The sequence below is a fragment of the Toxotes jaculatrix genome, chromosome 23, assembly GCF_017976425.1.
Source record: "Toxotes jaculatrix isolate fToxJac2 chromosome 23, fToxJac2.pri, whole genome shotgun sequence".
Lineage (NCBI taxonomy): Eukaryota > Metazoa > Chordata > Actinopteri > Toxotidae > Toxotes > Toxotes jaculatrix.
The window spans coordinates 119,162-137,500 of record NC_054416.1 but is presented as its reverse complement, the minus strand read 5'-3'; the positions used below and the strand labels follow the sequence as shown (position 1 = coordinate 137,500).

The 18,339-nt window shown below is 45.0% G+C and overlaps 2 protein-coding genes across 5 annotated transcripts in view; both read right to left on the bottom strand.

Annotated features, from left to right (window-relative positions):
• Window positions 1–7,573, bottom strand: part of LOC121176876 (retinal guanylyl cyclase 2-like) — a 16,476-nt gene extending 8,903 nt beyond the window's left edge. For both annotated transcript variants that reach the window (XR_005893094.1, XM_041030991.1), the window contains exons 1-15: window positions 7,441–7,573; window positions 5,999–6,248; window positions 5,600–5,830; window positions 4,994–5,149; window positions 4,480–4,622; window positions 4,083–4,238; window positions 3,719–3,868; window positions 2,475–2,694; window positions 2,273–2,348; window positions 2,024–2,108; window positions 1,810–1,926; window positions 1,625–1,708; window positions 560–736; window positions 292–445; window positions 39–182 (exon numbers count right to left, since the gene is read on the bottom strand). Coding sequence is in view for 1 of the 2 variants with exons in the window: in XM_041030991.1 (XP_040886925.1) it covers window positions 39–182; window positions 292–445; window positions 560–736; window positions 1,625–1,708; window positions 1,810–1,926; window positions 2,024–2,108; window positions 2,273–2,348; window positions 2,475–2,694; window positions 3,719–3,868; window positions 4,083–4,238; window positions 4,480–4,622; window positions 4,994–5,149; window positions 5,600–5,830; window positions 5,999–6,239 (2,134 nt within the window). In the remaining variant the exon portion in view is untranslated. The remainder of the gene's footprint in view (window positions 1–38; window positions 183–291; window positions 446–559; window positions 737–1,624; window positions 1,709–1,809; window positions 1,927–2,023; window positions 2,109–2,272; window positions 2,349–2,474; window positions 2,695–3,718; window positions 3,869–4,082; window positions 4,239–4,479; window positions 4,623–4,993; window positions 5,150–5,599; window positions 5,831–5,998; window positions 6,249–7,440) is intronic.
• The window catches only part of LOC121176892 (eukaryotic translation initiation factor 4E type 2-like), a 15,926-nt gene extending 2,513 nt beyond the window's left edge, over window positions 1–13,413 (bottom strand). Inside the window, exons 1-7 of one of the 3 annotated variants that reach the window (XR_005893099.1) lie at window positions 13,260–13,413; window positions 12,214–12,352; window positions 11,492–11,626; window positions 10,864–10,968; window positions 10,362–10,514; window positions 9,257–9,393; window positions 8,876–9,017 (exon numbers count right to left, since the gene is read on the bottom strand). Coding sequence is in view for 2 of the 3 variants with exons in the window: in XM_041031019.1 (XP_040886953.1) it covers window positions 8,978–9,017; window positions 9,257–9,393; window positions 10,362–10,514; window positions 10,864–10,968; window positions 11,492–11,626; window positions 12,214–12,352; window positions 13,260–13,276 (726 nt within the window). In the remaining variant the exon portion in view is untranslated. Of the gene's footprint in view, window positions 1–8,751; window positions 9,018–9,256; window positions 9,394–10,361; window positions 10,515–10,863; window positions 10,969–11,491; window positions 11,627–12,213; window positions 12,353–13,259 lie in introns of those variants that run through there. The other 2 variants (XM_041031019.1, XM_041031020.1) reach the window with 2 other exon arrangements.
• Between the last annotated feature and the right edge of the window lie 4,926 nt (window positions 13,414–18,339).

The window sequence follows — 18,339 nt, the reverse complement described above, 5'->3', positions numbered from 1 at the left end:
ACAGCTGGTTACACAGACAGGTAGAGACCCCATCTCACCGTGGGCGGGCATGTCCATCATGGCGTACGGCAGAGTTCGTGAGATCACTTCCTGTATGATGATGGAGAAACTGAAGACATCTCCAGCAAACGAGCCTCCTCGGACCGGATTTCTCAAAAGCTCCGGAGCCGTCCACAGCAGCTCTGAGACACAGAGACAGGTGGACAGACAGGTTGTTACATCAACAGCAGAATCAAACCTTTGTCTTCATGTTTCAATGAAATAAAAACGTTTTGTATTTCGTGTTTTTACCCTGAGGATCGTCAGAGTGGCTGAGGCCCTGAGAGTGAAGGATCATGGGAAGTCCGTAGTCTGTGACTTTCAGAACAAAACGTCCATCGACTAAACAGTTTGTGGACTTTAGTCGACCGTGACTCAGACCTCGAAGATGAAGATACTTCATCCCCTGAAACACACACACACACACACACACACACACACAGCAGAGGGTGAAGCGCTGACTCATTCCATTTTAAATGTCTTTATGTTGTTATTCAGGTTCCTGGTGGAGCAGCTGCACCTTGATCAGATCCATCAGCAGCGACGACTTGAACATCCAGTCCAGCCTCATGCTGCTGTCGGACAGCAGGTCGGACAGACTCCCTCGGGGACAGTGTTCGACCACCAGAGCGAAGATCCCCGAGTCCAGGAACAGTCCCAGGTACAGGTTCAGGTTCTCGTGTCTCATCTCCCGCAGCTGGACAGAGACGACGTCTTTTTAACAAAGTCTTTAAACTAAAAACTAAAATTTCTCTTTGTGATTTTAAAAATTTGACAAATCAAAAGAAAAACCAACAGAAAGTTTCTGTGTCTGTCCTGCACCTCACACCTGAGCAGCCTCAATGCATTCTGGGATTGATTCTACAAATACCTGGATGTTGTGGACCAGAGACCTGCCTGACACATTGTCCACACAGGTGTCCACCTGGACTGAGATCAGCTGACTGTGGAAACCACAGCATCTGATTCACATCACGTCCATACTCATCCTGTCCTGAGGACGGGGGTCCTGGAGGAGACTCCTCCCATCAGGACAGACACGTTTCACTGCAGAGTAACGGAGGACTGAGTCAGTGGACGTCCTGTGGACGACCGCTGACTCAGTCTGACGACGAGACGCTTTCTTTATGTCAAACTAACAAACGAGGATCACGATGATTCGCTGCGACCGTCGACCACGATGCTGCTCACTGACGCGTTTCCTGTGGATCAGACGACAGTTTCCTCCCTGAGCACGAAGACGTCTGTGACTCAGCATCACTTACACCTTTACCTCAGCCGCACACACGCCGCAGAGCATGATGGGATATTAACTTTTTAACTGTGGAAGCTGCTGCTGCTGTTTCTCTGTCTTCACTGGACAAAACACTCGACTTCATTCTGTAGAGAAACTCTACTGTGAATCTACTGTGGATCTACTGTGGATCTACTGTGAATCTACTGTGGATCTACTGTGAATCTACTGTGGATCTACCGTGGATCTACTGTGAATCTTCCGTGGATCTACTGTGAATCTACTGTGAATCTACTGTGAATCTACTGTGGATCTACTGTGGATCTGCTGTGGATCTACTCTGATTCTTACGTGGCTGAACAGACTCTGGGTGTTTTGATTGACAGCCGTCATCGTCATCCCAACAGGAATCTTCTTCAGCCAAACCCAGTCGCCCTGGTAACAAGACAACCAATCAGAGTGAAAGAGTCAGTGCATCACAGACACAGACACAGGGGCAGGGTCAGGGGCAGGTGCAGGTGCAGGTGCAGGTGTACCTCCAGTATTCCTATGTTCGAGCTCTCAGGTGTCGTCAGGATGTAGCTTCGAGCGATTGAGCGGAACGGAGTTTTAATTTCCAGCAAACTCCTCATGATGGATTCATCGTTCAGTTTCTACAGCAACAACATCAGCAACATCATCATCATCATCATCACGTTGCTGTTCAGCCGTCAAACGTCAGTGAATCAGCGTCTCTCAGGTGAAACTCACCTTCCTGCTGACCTGAGTGTCGATGAAAACGATGTCGTCCAGACTCAGGATCAGTTTTGTTAAGTTCTCTGCTCTGTGGTACTTCCTGTACATCATCATCACCATCATCATCATCATCATCAGCATCATCATCATCATCATCATCACCAGCTTTACACTTTAACCATATGATAACATGTGAAGGTCGAGTACAAACAGATTTAACTTCAGTGTGTGTGTGTGTGTGCGTGTGTGTGTGTGTGTTTTGACCTGATCCAGTAGAAAAACGCTCCAATCACAGCGCAGAGTAACAGGAAGACAGAGGACAGGGTCAGTGTGTCCACGCCTGCAGATCAACAGGAAATGAAATGATTTCAGTTTCACTTCCTGTTCCTGTTTCACACACACACACACACACACACTGGCCTCAGAAACTCAAAGTTCCCACCCCCCCACAGGCCATTGAACTAACCCCCGCCGCAGGCCTCCTCTGGACTGAACCAACAGAAGCTGGCTGTGGGGGGTTTTCCTCCGGGGAAGGTGAAGGAGCGGCTCAGTGGCCTCAGACCTCCGACCGTCCCGTCCGTGTGCGTCGGAGCGAGCGAGTGCGTCGGCACGAGTCTGTCGCCGTCGCTGTCCAACACCACGTACCTGGCCTGCAGGCCACGCCCCTCTCTACCCCCATACAACACCTGATTAAAAAGAAAAACAGGCAAAGAGAGAAAGTGAAGCTGAGGCCGACGTCTTCATCACGCTGCACCACCTGGTTCATCATGTGACTGATGATGTCACCTGAGTCGAGCTGAGTTTCAGTTGTCGGTGCAGATTAAGCTAACGATGTTAGCATCAGACTCAGCTTCTCTCAGTGTAAATAAACTGTATTGTCAGCAGCTTTCTGTTGGACATGATGAATTCCTCCTGTCAGTGTCCGTCCCACTGTCCTGTGAAGTCACTGTGATTAAAAAGCTGACTCAGCTTGATGCAGGTGTTTCAGCTGCACACGCTCAGTCAGCTCAGACTTTCCTCAGATCAGTGATTTATTCAATGATCTTCAGTCTGGATTCAGAGTGAATCACAGCACAGAGACAGCATCGGACACAGGACTCGTCTCTGTCCCCGTCTGTCTGATCTTAGTGCTGCAGTGACACCACTGACATCACTGACATCACATCCTGTTACAGAGGCTGGAACATGTAACTGGAGCCGCACTCAGCTGGTTTACCTCTGACCAATCACATCGATTTCAGTCTGTACACGTCAACAACAAGTTAAACACGGAGTTCCACCAGGTTCAGAGCTTGGACCAGTTCACTTCACCTTCTATTTGTTCCCTTAGGAAACTTCCAGAAACTTCCAGTGTTACACAGATGACTTCACTGGCTTCACTGATCAGTGAAGCCAGAGGAAACCAATCAGCTGACTGAGCCTCAGCAGCTCGATGCGAAGGAGCAGGTTTTACATGTTGAACATTTTCTGACCTGTGAAATAAAAACCTCTGAATCTGATCAGTTGATCAGATGCAGCTGACCTGATTCACAGAAACACTTCGACCTTTGCTGATAAAATCAGTCTGATTCTTTTCAGTGGAAAATCTTTGACCAACGAATCCACATAAAGAGAAACTCAGAGAAACAGATTCATCAGGATCAGGCTCAGCTGACCTCAGGTCAGCAAACACCTTCAGCTACATGTGTTGAAACCTTTAAAGGACCTGACCTGATTGAAGCCCTGGAAATCAAAGCCTCCGTCTGATTGGACGAGCTGGTCACCTGTCACCCAGTGCCCGCCCCCCGCCTGACGACGCTCCTCCACCGCCTTCGCCACAAAGTACACCATGTTATAGACGGTCCCGAAGACTGGAGACACCTGCAGACGAAATTCAGGAAAAAACTTCATCCAGAGTTTTTACACCTGCTCCTTCACCTGCAGTGTTTCCTCTGTCACCTGTCTATGACACACCTGAGCACACAGAAACACGCTCACACAGGTGTGTGCAGTACGACAGCCCTACACCTGAGGTCCACACACACATACGTCAGTACAGTTGTGTTTACATGTTGTTGCGTGTTTGTTTGTTTACCTCTGTCGCAGCGACAGACGAGCGGATCTCTCGGCTGATCTGAGCCTCACGAAAAGATTCGTAGAAACTCTGGTCAGATGCCATGGTAACGGTCAGGACGGAGCCATAGGCGTGACGAAGCTGCGTGCTGTTGGTTAGCTGAGGGAACGCCGTCTCCTGATTGGACAGAACGAGGGAACCAATCAGAACTCAGTATCAAACAGTTTACAACTGTATCGATGAATCTGAGGTTTGGACGAACAGATTATTTCCTGTATAAAGGTTTTTATTGTCGTCCAGTCGCTTTGCAGCGGCGCCTCCTCAGGTCACAGCTGGAACTACAGCTTCAGACGTTTCAGCAGATCAGACGTGATGAGTTACTGCCTCAGTTTAAAGTGATCAGTTATTGATCAGTTACCTGGTACGGCATGGCGTACAGCAGGGCGTCGTACGGTATAAACACGTAACCGTCAGAAACCATTCCCATGTCCAGAGCAGCCAATAGGAGCTCTCTCTGATCCTCTCCACCAATCAGGACGGAGCTCATGCACATGATCACCACTGAAACAGAGAACAGGTGAAGCAGCTGAAACGTCTGATCGCAGCAGATCATTCACACGACGCGATCAGAAACAGCTGAGCTGCTTTACAATCGACTTCCTTCTACTGTGAATCTACTCTGTTCTACTGTGATGAGTCCACGCCATGAACCTCCTGAGGTTCCTCAGCAGAACCAGCTCCTCGTCTCTGTCTCTGAGACATGAGAACAATGTTTTTTATATTTTACTTCCTGAACAATCGATTATTACAGGACACCTGTCAGATGTATTGATGTATTGATCGTGATGAATGATAATTCAACCTGAAGCAGATTTTCACTCAGTTATTGATAAACAGAACAACCTTTATAAATCAGATTTCTCAGCTCTGACCTTTGACCTCGTCGGCCTCTCTGATTGCTCTCAGCGCCTCCCGAGCTCCGCCCTTGTTCTTTGTTTCCATGGTAACCACCGGACCGATCGGCAGGCCCATAGCCCGGAGCGCTGAGGCCACTTCCTGTCCGGTGTTCTCCCACAGGCTGGATGGAGCTGACGATGAAGACGAAGAGGAGACAGATTTTTATCTCGTATCAGTAATGAAAAAAACACGTCTGAAACGGAAAACATCTGTTTGATCTCATACGATTAAAACTTTATTTAATTTCTCAAAGTTTAATTTAACATTTCATTTTACAGCAGATGAATAAAATGTTTAAAACGTCTGAACGATGATTCATCAGTTCACTGGATGAGCTCCGAGACAGTGATGATGACACCATCGCTGCTGTGGACCACTTCCTGTAGGCAAAAGACGGCAACTTCTAAAGGGACGAGATCCGTTCGATCCAGGACGTGTGACTGTGTGACTGTGCGTCTCCGAGCCCCACAAACTTTTCAATCACCCCTGGTAACTTTCATGTTTCCAGATTTGAATCAGACTGAATTTCATCCATAAACCGAACTGAACTGAAACGACATGAAATGATGTCACCTGTTCACCTGAGACGACGCCGACGTGAGCCCAGCGGAAAAACCTCAGCACGGCGAACAGGACTCTGCTGGGAGGAGGGACGGGCGGCAGGTTCGGCCAATCGGCATCCAGACAGCCTGGAGAGGCAAGTCCCGCCTCCCAGTGCTGAGCTAATAAGGAGGCGGCGTGACAGAGGGCGGGGTTAAAAGGCCCGATGTAGGCGTGGCCATAACCATCCATCTCTGCAAGTTCTGTCAGAGCTTAAATGAAACCAGAGAAGAAGAATCAGTTTTATTAATGTAACGAAACTTTGTCAGTCTGATGTTACCTTCAGCTCAAGTTAAAATATTTCACTTTGACAGTTTTATTAAAATCATTGTTCTTAATGCTGATTGGTCGATTCTTTGTTAGCTGATTATCTAACGAACCTTTGGAGGCGGAGCAATCCTCGTCCAATAGTTTCACATCGTACCAATATCCTCTGCTCAGGCTGCTGTCACCCCGTAACCGTGACAACGCCAGGTTGGCCGCCGCCGTCGGCATCGCCCGTGAGAACAGGGGGTCACATGACCATGGACCAATCAGAGCAAGCTTGAAGGTCGCCATCCAAACCTCCTTCACACAGAGCAACCACAAACACGACGATAAGAACCAGAGAGGACGCTGCATCGTGACGACCTGAGGAAATAAAAACAATAGAATCTGTTTCAGTTCAGTTTGTGTTTATCTGCACGTCTCTGACTCAGTTTTACTATGAGGACGTGTCTGAATTATAGGGACAGAGGACGAGGACAAACTCATCAATGAGACAATCAGCTAACAGAATCAGAAACGATGACGGAGCAGTTCATCTGTTTTTTTATTTAACACTGAATCTCCAAACGACTGAACATCCTCAGCTGACTGCTGTGACCTTTGACCTTTAAAGCTTCACATTAATGCTGACTGACACCATTAGCTAATGCTAAAGAGCGCTAAGTATAGCAACAATGCTAACGCTCTTAACACAAGCTGAGAGAGAGATCATCATCACTGCTCTGAGAGCCAGCAACGAGCCGGACGCCACACTCACCTGATGACATCACACACCTGTCTGATGATGTCATCCAGTGAGTTCACATTAAAATCTCACTCTGAAATATTTTCCTGGTTTAATGTTGTTTACCACCTGATGTTTAAATGTTAGATTCACACTGACTCTGTTCTCTCTGATGAGGAAGACCATGAGCACTGACTGAAAGCTCCACAGCTCTGAAAACATCAGACTGAATTTATTTTTATGAACGAGGAGGACACTGACAGCTGATGTGAAATGCATTCTGGGATACCTTCATGATAAAACAGAGTGAGACGTCTTCACGTCATCTGGACTGAACCCAGGTTTGAATTGAGGCTAATGGCACTTTGTCACACCTGATGACATCACTGATGACATCACTGTGAAGACAATCAGTTTAAGAATCATGAAGAAGCTCAGAGTCTCATTAACCTGGTTTCATTATACACGTATGTTCATTTTCAACACGTATGATACAAAGAGACCATGAACACTGATGCTAACAGCTAACACAGCTACAGAGCTAAATCAAAGAGTTAAAGTGTTTGATCTGATCAGCATGGAGATCTGACTGATCGACCTGATTGATTAAGTCTGCAGCTGCTGAGTCACGTTTGATTTCTGATCAGAGATCAGCTGAAACTGGATCAGTGCAGATTTTCACCTTCAATAATACACAGGAACACACACACACACAGACACACAGACACACACACACACACACACACACAGACAGACACACACACACACACACACACACAGACAGACACAAACACACACACACACAGACACACACATACACACACAGCTTACCTTCCTCTCAGAGCTTCATTTGTCCAAAGAGAAACTTTCAGTTTCAGTTGAAACGAAAAAAATCCTGAAACGAACAAACGGACGGAAAATGCTGATGTCAGGTCGAACAGGGAGAGAGAGAGAGAGAGAGAGAGAGGGAGAGAGAGAGAGAGAGAGAGAGAGAGAGAGAGAGAGAGAGAGGCTTTAGTTTAATCTTGTTTGAGGTTCAAGACGAACTTTGGCTTCAGGTTAAAGTCTGTGATGAGAGGATGAGTGTGAGTGTGTGTGTGTGTGAGTCTCTGTTCATTTGTGGAAACTGTTTCCTGACTGATGACATCATCGGCCTCCCTCTGATGTCACAGATGGACACTCTACCCGTGGACAGGTGCAGACAGGTGACAGAGTCACATTAACCCATAATGAGGAAGAGGAGGAGGAGATGAAGAGTCTGTGTCTGAAACTGAGTGAACACAAATCAATAATCAATAATGTGGAGATCGATTCAAGAAACTTTAAGATTTTAACTGAAATTGATTTTTCACAGTGAAACCTGACTGAACATGAAACACACACACACACACACACAGAGTTCTGTCCCACCTCTGCTCCAGCTGTGACTCAGCATCTGTTCAGTCAGTCTGCAGGTTGCCAGGTCTGTGGTACTGAATCCTGAGGCTCTGCAGAGTTTCAGTTCAGCTGCAGTGTCCTTCGTGTGTCCGTGTCCTTGTCAGGTGACCATGTCCTGCGTGGTTCTGGTCCTGTGTTGAGCTGATCTGTTAATCCTGATCTGGATTATGTCCATGCTCAGAGATCACAGGTCCCAGCTGGTCCTCAGCCAGGAATAGAGACAGGATTAGACCTGGAACGTGTCTGTGTACTGTGGGAGAGGAGAGTGGTGCCTGGCTCAAAGGCACTCTGACCTGCACCACACACACAGCACATACATGTTCATGTGAACATACATGTGGATGAATGAATGTGTTGTTCTTGGTAAAGTGATCACATGATCTGTGACACATGAATTATTGTCTGTCACCACGTTAATACATGCTGTCCCACTCTGTCTCACCCTGTCCCACTGTCTGTCTCTTTCCTCCTCGTGCAGTTTTACTTTCTTTCATTTTCTGTCGTTTCAAACTTTCAAACAGAAACAAAACGACGATTAAAGCACGAGACTGAATCTCAGGATCGTGGGTTTGAGCCCCACACCGGGCGGCACCGCCTGGGAGGCGCTGTCTGTCTGTCTGTCAGTCAATCAATCAATCAATCAATCAATCAGACCCAGAGACTGATCCAGATCAGCAGCAGATGATAAACACACACAGGTTGTTTTGCAGTTTGGTTTTAATGATGATCACCAATCAATCAGTGACTGATCGATCAATATCAGAAATAATAAAACAGTGAAACAGCTTCAGTCCACTCACTTTGTTGGTCCATAATCTGCACACACACACACACACACACACACACTCCTCAACTGGCCAATGACAGAGCAGAGTGTGATGATGGTGCTCTGCGTCCTGATTGGACAGAGGACAGTCAGCTGATCGTGGCGTCAGAGGGAAATCTTTGTGTTTCTGAAGCTCGAGTTGTCCCTGAAACACACAGACAGACTCTGTGAAGACCTGGTCCTGGTTCTGAGTCTGATCCTTTTCCATCCAACATAACAAACCTGGTTCTAAAAGGAATCAGGTTTTACTGGAACTCTGTTTACTAAGATGCAGGATGATGTTGTTGTTGTTGATTTGCTTCATGTGTTATTAACTCTGAAGTTTCAGTTTGTGTTTGTGTACCATGATGATGTTGTGTAGCTGTTGTGTAGCAGTGTTGGTACCTGAGGCTGTCGTTGTGCGTCTTGTACTCCATGATAGTGTTGGCTGGAAGGTTCAGGACTCGTCTCAGAGTGTCTCTGATTCTGGACGTTGTCGTCTGATCATTGGACGTTCTGTTCCAGATCGATAAGATGTCCTCCTGACAGGGACACAGGTAGAGACAGACAGACGGAGACAGTCAGACGGAGACAGAGAGGTGGAGACAGAGAGGTGGAGACAGACAGGCAGTGACAGACAGGCGGAGACAGACAGGCGGAGACAGACAGGTGGAGACAGACAGGTGGAGACAGGTGGAGACAGACAGGCAGCTACAGACAGGTGGAGACAGACAGACGTGTCATGAATCTGTTCAGCTGTTCACACTTTGTTCTCATCATCACGTCAGTGATTTAACTTCAGACTCGATGAACAGAACCAAGACTCATCACACTGACGTCCACATACTTATGACCAGACTGCAGGTGTGAACTCACCTGTAGCATCAACCTGCAGCGACGCGCTGAGTCAGTGAAGTGGAACCAACAACATTTACTCACGTACTGAAGCACGAACACGTCTGAGTTTCAGTTTGATGGAACTTTGTTGTTTTAACGTTTTACTCTGTGACGTTTGTTTGTTTTCAGATTAAAAGTCTTCACTTCCTGTCATCGTCCAAACTCTGTTCAGTTTGTGATAAATTCAAAGATTAAATGTTGTAAAGGATCTGAACGTCCACCTGTCCAGGTCTGAAGGACACGAGACGGCTGCTGAACGTCTGAGAGACCAAACTGTCTTAAACTCAGCAGCGTCGTAAAAGACATAAAAGTGGACGACACTTTTATATTTTTAATATATTTTCCTTTTTCTAAATTCTCTTTATATTTTGTATAGTTTTTATATTTTAACATTTCTGAACTGATTTTATTTTTTTCTGTTCATATTTTCTGTTTGCAGTGAAGGAGGAGAAGCTGCTCTGCTGCTCACTGCATGTGAAACAGACGAGGAATCACAGTAACAGGCTGATTCTGATTCTGACTCTGATATTACTGCAGTATAACTGTATTATAAGTGTAGTATAGCTGCAGTATAACTGTAGTATTACTGCAGCAGCTGTCGTACTGTCGTTACCTGGAAGCGAATCGAGACCACAGCTCCACAGATTTCCTCTCCCACCATGAACTGCTCTCCCAGCATGGCCAGTATGATGTTCTCCCAGAACCGACTGGCCAAACCTTTACGGAGACGAATGATCCACTTCCCCCCCCCACGGTTCGACTCATCCTGGAGAGCGAGGAGGGGGGGAGGAGGAGGGGGAGGAGTTACACACCTGTGAGCTTTACCTGACCAGTGAACATCTGATGAACGTGTTAATTTTTCATGTTTATAGTGAACACATCAATCAGCTGACGTCTGTTTCTCTCTCTCTCTCACACACACACACACACACACACACACTCACACACACACACACCTGTGAAACACTCTGGTTATTAATTATTGATCCAAACTTACTGAATATTTTCTGAATTCTTTTCTTTTCTAAAACTCAAACCTGAAAATGAACTGAATCATATTAATGAGTCGCTCACACACCATCAGCTCAGTGTCACTGTGACATGTGACACGTTACCTCCCACATGGGTTTGATTCCCTCCTTGAACAGGTGGAAGTCGCTGTGTCCGCTCAGATCACCTGGTCGCACCAGGTGACTGTAAAACTTCCAGAACTGCTCCACCTGCACACACACACACACACACACACACACACACACACACACACACACACACACAGGGTCAGATCTGTGTGTGCTGTGAGCTGTCCTATCTTCCTCCTCTCCCCCACATCAGAGCTGTTCATCAGTGAACATGTTGCTGTCGACTGAGTCTGAATCACAGAGAGTTTCAATCTGACAATCAGTCAAACAGCTGGACACAGGTGGACACAGCTGGACACAGCTGGACACAGGTGGACACAGGTGGACACAGGTGGACACAGCTGCTCTACAACATCAGATTGACTTAAAAAGTCTGATTCTCATTTAAAAACCTTCCAGGACTTTATTTCATTTGTTTCCTGAATTTAAACAAATTTATCAAATTAATAATCAAACTTACTGAACAGGTTCCTCAGGTGTGTGTGTGTGTGTGTGTGTCTGTGTGTGTGTGTATCTGTGTGTGTTTGTGTGTGTGTGTGTGTGTGTGTGTGTGTGTGTGTTTGTGTGTGTGTGTGTGTGTCTGTGTGTGTGTGTGTGTCTGTACCGATGCCACTGTGCCGATCTGTCGAATGTTTTGTTCGTAGCTCTGAGAGCTCGCAGGACGACTCGGCGTTCGTCTGCTGTACCAGAAGGTGTAGTTATACTGCAGAGGGTGTTCACCTGCAGCTGGACACACCGTCTGCTCAGAGAGACAGAGGGACAGAGAGACAGAGGGACAGAGGTCAGAGTGAATTGACATTGAGTCCAAAACAGTCTCATGTTCAGTTCCACTTTTCAAACGTGCGAAGATCAGAGCTCAGTCCAGGTGAGTCCAGATGTATCTGAGGGACAGAGGGACACAGGGATCCAGATGTATCTGAGGAACAGAGGGACACAGGGATCCAGATGTATCTGAGGAACAGAGGGACACAGGGATCCAGATGTATCTGAGGAACAGAGGGACACAGGGATCCAGGTGTATCTGAGGGACAGGGGGACACAGGGATCCAGATGTATCTGGACTGAGCTTCATCTGAACCCTCCTGGAACCAACAGGGCAAAATGTCTCCCGTCAGTGCAGCGGCGTCCCCCGGTGGACGTTACCCTGAGGCACAGCTGTCTCACAAACAGCAAAACAAACTTCGTATCTACGTCCATGAAGACGTCCTGTAAATGTCCGCCACATGTCACCATGGTAACAGCCCTGTTTGCTGTCATGTGGGAAACACTGCAGTGATGGACAGACAGGTGAACAGATGGGTGGACAGACGGGGGGGGGGGGGTCACCTTGCGTCGGGTGTTGTTGTTATTGTTGGTCCCGTCGCTGTTGTCATGGTGACAGTCTGACTCCTCCTGGTCCTCCTCATCTCTTGGACTGAAACACAAACAGGAAGTGTCTCTGTCAGTGTCCCGTCGTCCCTGAACCCTGTAACACCATCAGATCAACAACTGACTCACACAGACAAAGACATGATGTCCACACTGTCTCACTGTCTCACAGAGCTGAGTAAACATCAAACACCAGCTGTGATTAAACAGCTGATCAATCAACGAGTCCTGCTCTCATCAGTGCTGAGATTAGACAGTCTGTCCTGTGGGACATCTGTCTCAATCAATAACAAATAATCATGAGTCAGACACACACACACACACACACACACGAGACGTCAGGACTTCCTGTTTGAGCCTCAGTGGGTGAAGAAGCTGCAGAAAACAACAGATCGTTTCATTAGTTTGTTCCGGTCTCACCCTCTCACCCTCTCACTCATTCATCAGGTTCACAGTTTACACTCTTTCTGCCGCAGACTCGTTTTCTTTCTTCTCTTCTTTCAGGAAATAAAAGAAAATCACTCAGTGAAGTCGGTGGAAACTTCTCAGCTCTGTTTCTGAAACCTGATCAATCAGAGCTCACAGAACAAGATCAATTATTCTCTGATCAATGTGATCACACAGTTACTGTAACTGTCCACAGCATGTCCACATGTCCAAACATGTCCACATGTCAAACTTGTCCACAAACTCAGATGAAATTTAAATTTAAATCCAGTTTGACTCAAATTATTTTTAAAAAGAAAAACAAATAAAGTTTATTTAAAGATTTAAATTGTCTGTAGTTACCGAGCAGGTCGCAGTGAAACTTTCATCAGTTTAAAATATCGAAGTATTTAAAGAAAGTCGGATTTTCTCCTAATTTTATGAACCGTTTCACTGAGTTTGAGCCTTTGAGCTTTTTGCATAATGACAATAAGAACTCTGATGCTAACTGTTAGCTGTTAGCTGTCACGTTGTTCCGGGAGATTTCCGGTTATTTCCCGGTTAAATGTGAGTCTTACCGCTGCAGCTGGTTCATAACTCCTCCGTCTCTCTCTCACTCCTTTTTATTCTCTATTATTTAGTTTATTATTTTATCTTTTCAATTTATTTTCCTCCTGTTTCTGCTCACGCGGTTCAGACAAATTGAGGGTTACTGTCACTGCGCATGTGTGGAAGCAGTGGACGGGAGGAGAGAAGGGACAAGCTTAATTTAGCGCACGTTTTTTTTTTAATTGCGTTAAGAAGAAAATAGAAAAAAATGTTTTAACTATTAATTTAATGTAATTTATATTTAAACGGTTCAGAGAAGAAACTGAAAGCGTTTGAACAGAAACACTTCAGTTACACTGAGATTTAATTTGGTGTTTTTACAAACATGAAGCTGTTTTAACTCGTTTTAATGACTGAAGAGAAAAAACGTCTGTTCACAGGTCTGTGCGTCTCTGGGTGTTTGAATGACAGGTTCTCTTAGTATTAAAATAAAAATAAATAAATATAAAAGAAAATAAAATCTGTTTTTTAAATCAATTTATTGTTTTATTGTTTATAAATTTGAATCTTTTGTTCTGATGTGAAACTTTGGACTTATGTTTGTATGAAAGGTGCGTTAGAAATAAAGTTGAGTTTATATAAAGCAGCAAGAACGAGGAGCTGCAGCTGGAGGGTTGTGAAAAACTTTGTCCTAGAAAATAAGAAAATAAGCTGAAAACAGTTTGGAACATTTTCCTGCTCCGTCAAATCTTTTTACTGTTTCAGTGAGAAAATAAAATTCAGGGATGAATTTAGAGGAATCACAGCCGAGGATTTCTTTCATTTAAAAAATTTAAAAATAACATTGTAAAAATAATGAAAACGTCTCAAGAAGAAATGAAAGTAAAAATTATAGGTCACAATATTAAAATGAATATTTTTATAAACCAAAAGCAGCAGATGAAAATGAACCTGCTGCTAAATCTGGTAAATTTAACCTGATGGACCAAACGATGAGAATCGTCCCTTTAATAAAAACAGAAATGTGAGTTTTGTCTCAGGCTTCTCTGAACGTTACAGCGACTGAACGTTACTGATGTTTAAAGAAAAAGATTTTATAAAAAACAGAATCAATATTCATCACAAATCAATAATCAGCACAGAGAAACTGATCACACCATCAATCCCTGTTAAATACATCAATCATCAATACATCAGTTTAAAAAACAATTATATTGAGGACTGCTCACTGCAGTCACTATGGTAACCAGAACAGTCAGTGATGTCACAAATCAATAAATGGATCAGCGAGAAACTGAGGGGTGGGCGGGACTTAGACTGACCTCTGACCTGAGCCGAAACAAACCTTCACATCTGAAATGGGCGTCACCTTCCTTTAACCCGCAGAGCATGAATCACAGTCATATGTTGGCTAATAAATGGCCAGTAGCATGATAATTTCCAATTTCTTGTCAGAGTTTCAAACATACAGCAGCGACACATTATATAAGGGTTTGTCTTTTTTTCGGGGGGTAAAAGTTTCCTTAGTCTTTGCCCTCCTGCAGAGCCAGCGCTGACAGAATGAGTGCGATGACAGGTTAACAATGATTAATGATGATTGTAGTTATGATGGTTTTGGGGAAAGAGTATGGAGTGAATATCCGCTGGAAGTGTGCTCTTGAGTGAAATATGTGGGTGGCTCTTAAAAGAGCTTTTTGACGGGTTTGAAATGATTTGATTGACTTTGTGTGTGTTTTGTTGGCAGCAACCTTGTTAGTTTTGGCCGCTTTCTCGGTCGCCTTCTTAGCTTTCTTCGGCGTTGTCTTGACTGCTTTGGGCTTCTTGACAGCGGCGGCAGCAGCGGTCTGGTCCAGATTTGTTGCTCGGCTTTGCGGCCTACTTCTACGGTGCTTTCGCCGGTGCGGCTGGAGCGGCTGTGGCGGCGGGTGCAGCTGTGGCGGCGGGCGCAGCTGGGGCGACCTCTGCCGTCTTGTTGTCGACCAGCTCCTGTCAACGACTCGGATTAGAATGATACACAGATCCCTGCTAAGACATTAATTTATACTCACCGTGAGAACCTTGGAGACTCAACCCAGCCCGCCGCGCTCTGCTGCTGCAGGAATACAGGAGCCACTTGTGTTTTCTCTGTAGCATTAAATCTGTAAAATACACGTTTGGTGGAAGTAGTAAAGCGTAAAATCGAATCGAAGTGATAGCGTAGGAGTTTCTCTTTACGTGGAATCCATGTAAAGCTTAAGATTTTTTTCTCCATTTTGTTTTAAAGCCTTTAAAGCTCTCCCATCTGCCACAGATCGGTGTCTTTTCTCCGTGATTTCTCTCCTAAATGTTTTAAAATCCAGCAGAAGCCCAATCAAACGACTTTGACAGCGAGACGACAGGTTTGTTCAGAGATACGGTGCAAAAACATTCAACTCTTGACTGTATTTTTTCGTTAAACAGCAGTTTTTTCGGCATCTGCAAACACACGCACGTTGGTGGAGGCCACCGGCTGAGCTACTTCCTGCGACAGTGTGTGTGTGTGTCATCTGTTTACCTCCGTTTGTCCCTTTAATTCATAATAGAATCAGACGTGAATCGTAGTTCTGACAGTCTGAAATGTGTCAGGCAGATAATCAATGACTGCAGTACAACAAAGGAGATAATAAAACAATCATTTAGTAATATGATTCGTGAAATAATGAGCTTAAATCATTGCATGTGAATCCGATTTTCAGTACTTACCTCTGAATTGGTGTTGTACACACTCGATCGAATCACTGAGATCCTTTCTGTTTAGGTAAAACGAATAAGTGGAGCATGAATCACAGTCATATGTTGGCTAATAAATGGCCAGTAGCATGATAATTTCCAATTTCTTTTAAGAGTTTCAAACATACAGCAGCGACACATTATATAAGGGTTTGTCTTTTTTGGGGGTTAAATGTTTCCTTATCTTTGCCCTCCTGCAGAGCCAGCGCTGACAGAATGAGTGCGATGACAGGTTAACAATGATTAATGATGATTGTAGTTATGATGGTTTTGGGTAAAAGAGTATGGAGTGAATATCCGCTGGAAGTGTGCTCTTGAGTGAAATATGTGGGTGGCTCTTAAAAGAGCTTTTTGACGGGTTTGAAATGATTTGATTGACTTTGTGTGTGTTTTGTTGGCAGCAACCTTGTTAGTTTTGGCCGCTTTCTCGGTCGCCTTCTTAGCTTTCTTCGGCGTTGTCTTGACTGCTTTGGGCTTCTTGACAGCGGCGGCAGCAGCGGTCTGGTCCAGATTTGTTGCTCGGCTATGCGGCCTTCTTCTACGGTGCTTTCGCCGGTGCGGCTGGAGCGGCTGTGGCGGCGGGCGCAGCTGGGGCGACCTCTGCCGTCTTGTTGTCGACCAGCTCCTGTCAACGACTCGGATTAGAATGATACACAGTTCCCTGCTAAGACATTAATTTATACTCACCGTGAGAACCTTGGAGACTCAACCCAGCCCGCCGCTCTCTGCTGCTGCAGGAATACAGGAGCCACTTGTGTTTTCTCTGTAGCATTAAATCTGTAAAATACACGTTTGGTGGAAGTAGTAAAGCGTAAAATCGAATCGAAGTGATAGCGTAGGAGATTCTCTTTACGTGGAATCCATGTAAAGCTTAAGATTTTTTCTCCATTTTGTTTTAAAGCCTTTAAAGCTCTCCCATCTGCCACAGATCGGTGTCTTTTCTCCGTGATTTCTCTCCTAAATGTTTTAAAATCCAGCAGATGCCCAATCAAACGACTTTGACAGCGAGACGACAGGCTTGTTCAGAGATACGGTGCAAAAACATTCAACTCTTGACTGTATTTTTTCGTTAAACAGCAGTTTTTTCGGCATCTGCAAACACACGCATGTTGGTGGAGGCCACCGGCTGAGCTACTTCCTGCGACAGTGTGTGTCATCTGTTTACCTCCGTTTGTCCCTTTAATTCATAATAGAATCAGACGTGAATCGTAGTTCTGACAGTCTGAAATGTGTCAGGCAGATAATCAATGACTGCAGTACAACAAAGGAGATAATAAAACAATCATTTAGTAATATGATTTGTGAAATAATGAGCTTAAATCATTGCATGTGAATCAATGACTGCAGTACAACAAAAGAGATAATAAAACAATCATTTAGTAATATGATTTGTGAAATAATGAGCTTAAATCATTGCATGTGAATCCGATTTTCAGTACTTACCTTTGAATAGGTGTTGTACACACTTGATCGAATCACTGAGATCCTTTCTGTTTAGGTAAAACGAATAAGTTGAGCATGAATCACAGTCATATGTTGGCTAATAAATGGCCAGCAGCATGATAAGGGATTCAACGCAGTAACTCCGCTTCTGGTCCAGCTGAAGCCGTTTGACTGATGAGGCAGCAGGCGGAGCAGGTGATACTGATTGCGTTAGCCTGACCTGTGCACGAGCAGCACGCCGCTTCTGATAGGTGAGCTCGGCAGGTATGTGTAAAATAGTGGACACAACAGATCCTGGCTCAGTCAGGAGCCCTGCAAAAACCCCGCAGCTTCGGCAATCAGGTGATCGTGGAACTTCAAGTGGAAGGTCACATAAAATTGAAAGAAAACAAAGGAGACAATAAAACAATCATTTAGTGATATGATTTGTGAAATAATGAGCTTAAATCATTGCATGTGAATCCGATTTTCAGAACTTACCTCTGAATTGGTGTTGTACACACTTGATCGAATCACTGAGATCCTTTCTGTTTAGGTAAAACGAATAAGTGGAGCATGAATCACAGTCATATGTTGGCTAATAAATGGCCAGTAGCATGATAATTTCCAATTTCTTGTCAGAGTTTCAAACATACAGCAGCGACACATTATATAAGGGTTTGTCTTTTTTGGGGGTTAAATGTTTCCTTATCTTTGCCCTCCTGCAGAGCCAGCGCTGACAGAATGAGTGCGATGACAGGTTAACAATGACTAATGATGATTGTAGTTATGATGGTTTTGGGGAAAGAGTATGGAGTGAATATCCGCTGGAAGTGTGCTCTTGAGTGAAATATGTGGGTGGCTCTTAAAAGAGCTTTTTGTCGAGTTTGAAATGATTTGCTGGACTTTTTGTGTGTTTTGTTGGCAGCGAGCTTGTTA